Source organism: Saprolegnia diclina (assembly GCF_000281045.1).
Source record: "Saprolegnia diclina VS20 unplaced genomic scaffold supercont1.3, whole genome shotgun sequence".
In the NCBI taxonomy this organism is placed as follows: Eukaryota; Oomycota; class Saprolegniomycetes; order Saprolegniales; family Saprolegniaceae; genus Saprolegnia; species Saprolegnia diclina.
Window position 1 is genome coordinate 1,480,865 of NW_008246070.1, and position 2,996 is coordinate 1,483,860.

The 2,996-nt window shown below is 57.0% G+C and overlaps 2 protein-coding genes across 3 annotated transcripts in view; one reads left to right on the plus strand and one right to left on the minus strand.

The window, feature by feature from the left end:
* Positions 1–1,457, minus strand: part of SDRG_01693 — a gene marked incomplete at its 5' end in the record, with an annotated part of 5,955 nt that extends 4,498 nt beyond the window's left edge. For both annotated transcript variants that reach the window (XM_008607231.1, XM_008607230.1), the window contains 7 exons: positions 526–594; positions 640–715; positions 761–839; positions 882–976; positions 1,029–1,138; positions 1,197–1,367; positions 1,413–1,457. In XM_008607231.1, coding sequence (XP_008605453.1) covers positions 526–594; positions 640–715; positions 761–839; positions 882–976; positions 1,029–1,138; positions 1,197–1,367; positions 1,413–1,457 — 645 coding nt within the window. The remainder of the gene's footprint in view (positions 1–525; positions 595–639; positions 716–760; positions 840–881; positions 977–1,028; positions 1,139–1,196; positions 1,368–1,412) is intronic.
* A 364-nt stretch (positions 1,458–1,821) lies between these two features.
* Positions 1,822–2,841, plus strand: SDRG_01694 (hypothetical protein; the record flags this gene model as incomplete). The annotated part of the gene is made up of 4 exons (XM_008607232.1): positions 1,822–2,123; positions 2,173–2,439; positions 2,482–2,503; positions 2,550–2,841. The coding sequence occupies exons 1-4, from the start codon at positions 1,844–1,846 to the stop codon at positions 2,839–2,841; spliced, it is 861 nt and encodes a 286-aa protein (XP_008605454.1). The 5' UTR covers positions 1,822–1,843.
* Positions 2,842–2,996: the final 155 nt, after the last annotated feature.

Consider the following 2,996-nt stretch of genomic DNA (forward strand, 5'->3'; position numbering starts at 1 on the left):
GTTCTTTGGACCTTGATATGTGGTGAGGAGGTCACCGCTGAGCAGCAAGAGCGTCATGATGGCGAAAATGACTTGAATTGCGACGAGTTCGTTGGCGTTGGCGACCGTGTGCCCGCAGTTCCAGCCCGGCACGATGGGCAATTTCGAGTGTGCCCCTACACGAGGTTTGGTCAAATAGTACCTCAAGAGACGTCAGCACCTTGGCTCCACCCCGTGAGCTCCAGAGCCGAGATCTGCCCCGTTAGCTCCTCGATCTCGGTGTGGCACGCCGACGTGACCAAGTACCTAGTGGCTCACGATATGCTCGGGCTAGGGTACATGAGTTGCTACATACCGGTTGCCAAGGGGCCGAGACGTAATGATATAGTCCGAGCCAAGGACGTCATCTTCAATGCCTCCCGCTTGCGAGATCACTGTTCGCTTGACGTTCTGAAGTAGGGGCGCCACGGATCCGTCCGTGTTGACGTAGCTTTGGACGAGCTGTCGTGTGGTGAGAGTGTATAATCACCGTCAGACTGAACGCACCTGCATTTCTGGCGTCAGGTCCGAGTAGAGCGTCATGAGGTAGACGCCGTCCGGGTGATTTTCGCGGATCTATCGTACATTATCGCCACAAATCCGAAAAATGAATCAAAATACCGTCGTTTCGATCATCGCCATGCCCGCGACGGGCTGCGCGCCGTTTGTCGGCAAACACTCGGGGAAGCCAGTGTACCTACGCCCATCATAGTAAAACGGGTGTCACTACACACGCTCGTACCCGGCGATGAACTCGAGGTTGGCCCACCCCACGGCCGCGGTGCCACCAATGCTGCACGTCGTGATGTACAGCGAACTTGCTACGGGCATATATGAGATCTTTGCGAGCAAAAGCTGAGAACCTTTCGCAAGTTCGAGCGACCACTGCTGCGCGAGGGCGACGCCGACGGCCGTCCACGCCGCCGGTACAATCGCGCTTTCCTCCACGGCCGAGCACCTATTATTCATATTCGTCACCTCCGACACATGACACCTCGTCGTCAGTGTACGTGTTGGGTACAAAGCCGTTGGCATTGAGCATGCAGTTTTGGCCGTAGGGCGCCCAGAAGAAGCCCTCAGTCTGCGCATTCGCCGACACGATCGTGCGGGCAAACATGTGCTAATGCAAGAGATACTGAGATGTCATGACGAGAGCGAAAATGGTAGGGGTACTGCACCTGGGAGAGAAGCACGATGAGCGTAGCAACCGAGAGGAAGACGAGGGCACCAGCGACGAGGTTGGAGAGGATACGCGTCAGCGCCACGTACGACTTTTGATTTTCTTGCGCGCCCTTGTCGATGCGAGAGTTCGTGCCGACACGCACCGACATGTTGCCGCTGCCGCCATGCTAACCACCGCATTCGGCTACATCGTTTAGGAGCCGAGTACGTACGAAGGACTGGATCCGGTACGCAAGGCCGCGCACGTTCTGCAGCATTTCGTCACTCGCACACTGATCAACCGCCGCTCGAGGTATAAGAATAGAAAGACCACAGCAATGGCGCCGCATTATGGCGCCGCATCACGCCTTTTGCGACGTCAACAAACTAAATTTGGCGATCGACTAAGTGTGTTCCACGTCACGCCCAGTAAGCTGGTCCGGGTGGAAAACGGCGTAAGCATCATTTTCGACTAGATAACGCTCGGGTTCGAACAAAGTTGATGCGTTTGCTACAATACATCATCCCGGACCTCGCAGTCCGAGAACGAGAACGGAGCGCGTTCCGGAGCGGTTAAAGCGTCTCCGTAGCGTCCACCCGCCGTCGGTTCGCGAGGTGGGCCCTCAAAATAGCAAGCGCGAGAGCACGCAACACACTTGCAGAAATGCGCCGCTTCGTGTTCACGGTAGCGATGGCTGTCATCGTCAGCGCACAGCTGGAAGATGGCGGGTTCAATACGATTTGCGGCATCGACTTCAACACGTGGCAGCCCTACGGCCCCGACACCCCCACGGCCGCCGTGTGCGCATTCAGCAATGCGGCGACGCGGGAGCTGTATACACACACACGAGCCGCTGCCCGCGTCCGTAACACTGGCAATCGTCTCTGTGGTGCGTGGCTCTGGGGCTCGCAAGGGCACGTCATCACGTCCTCGTCGTGTATCGGTGCGCTGCTTGTGTCATTTGCAACTCCAAGCTAATGAATGGACGTTAGACAGCAGCAAAAACGCCACGCTGACCGTCGACTTCAACGCTGAGTCGCCCACGTGCATCGACGACACCACGGTCGAGTGCCACGGACAGACGCGACTCCAGCACGCGCCACGTGTTTTGCATGTCAACCCCAAGATCGGATATGCCCTCTTGCAATTGGACGCTGTCGACGCCCGCACGGTCTTGCCCTTGTACGGGTACCTCCAAGCGACTCTGAACGTCGCTGCCGGTGCGCGCATCTACGTGGCAGGGCAATCCAGCAACAGCTGTAAGCGTCTCTTGACTAAAAACACCCATGCCGAGTCGCTAGTCGTGACGCAAACCGACTTCAAGTCGGGCAGAGCTCCCGCAACGCATGTCTGATGGTCTATGGTGTAGAATGCTGCCAGGGATGTCGTCGTGCTCTTCGGCGAGCTTGCTTGCGTATGGGACGAACCTCGACGTCCGGTCGCATGGGTCGCCCGTGCTGCTCCAAGCGACCCACACCGTGGTCGGTGTCAACGTCTGTGACGACAACGCCAACTGTCAAAACGCTGCGGTGCCAATGGCAACAATTGTCCAAGAGCTGAAGCCAAGAGGCCTCGTGCCGGCCAATGGCATCGTGACCAAGGTACCCGTCCCCGTGGTGTCGACCTATGATGACCCAACCAAGACCAACAAGAACAAATGAGTTGAGAGTGTCATCGATACGCTTTTGCATTTTCCCAAATTTATTAGTGTCCAAACCAGCTCAAAACGTGACACTTTGGTCTGCAGCACGGCGCCGTGCAAAAACCCTACCCCTTGCCACTCGCGACACGCTCAAAAGGCACTATCAATCTGCGT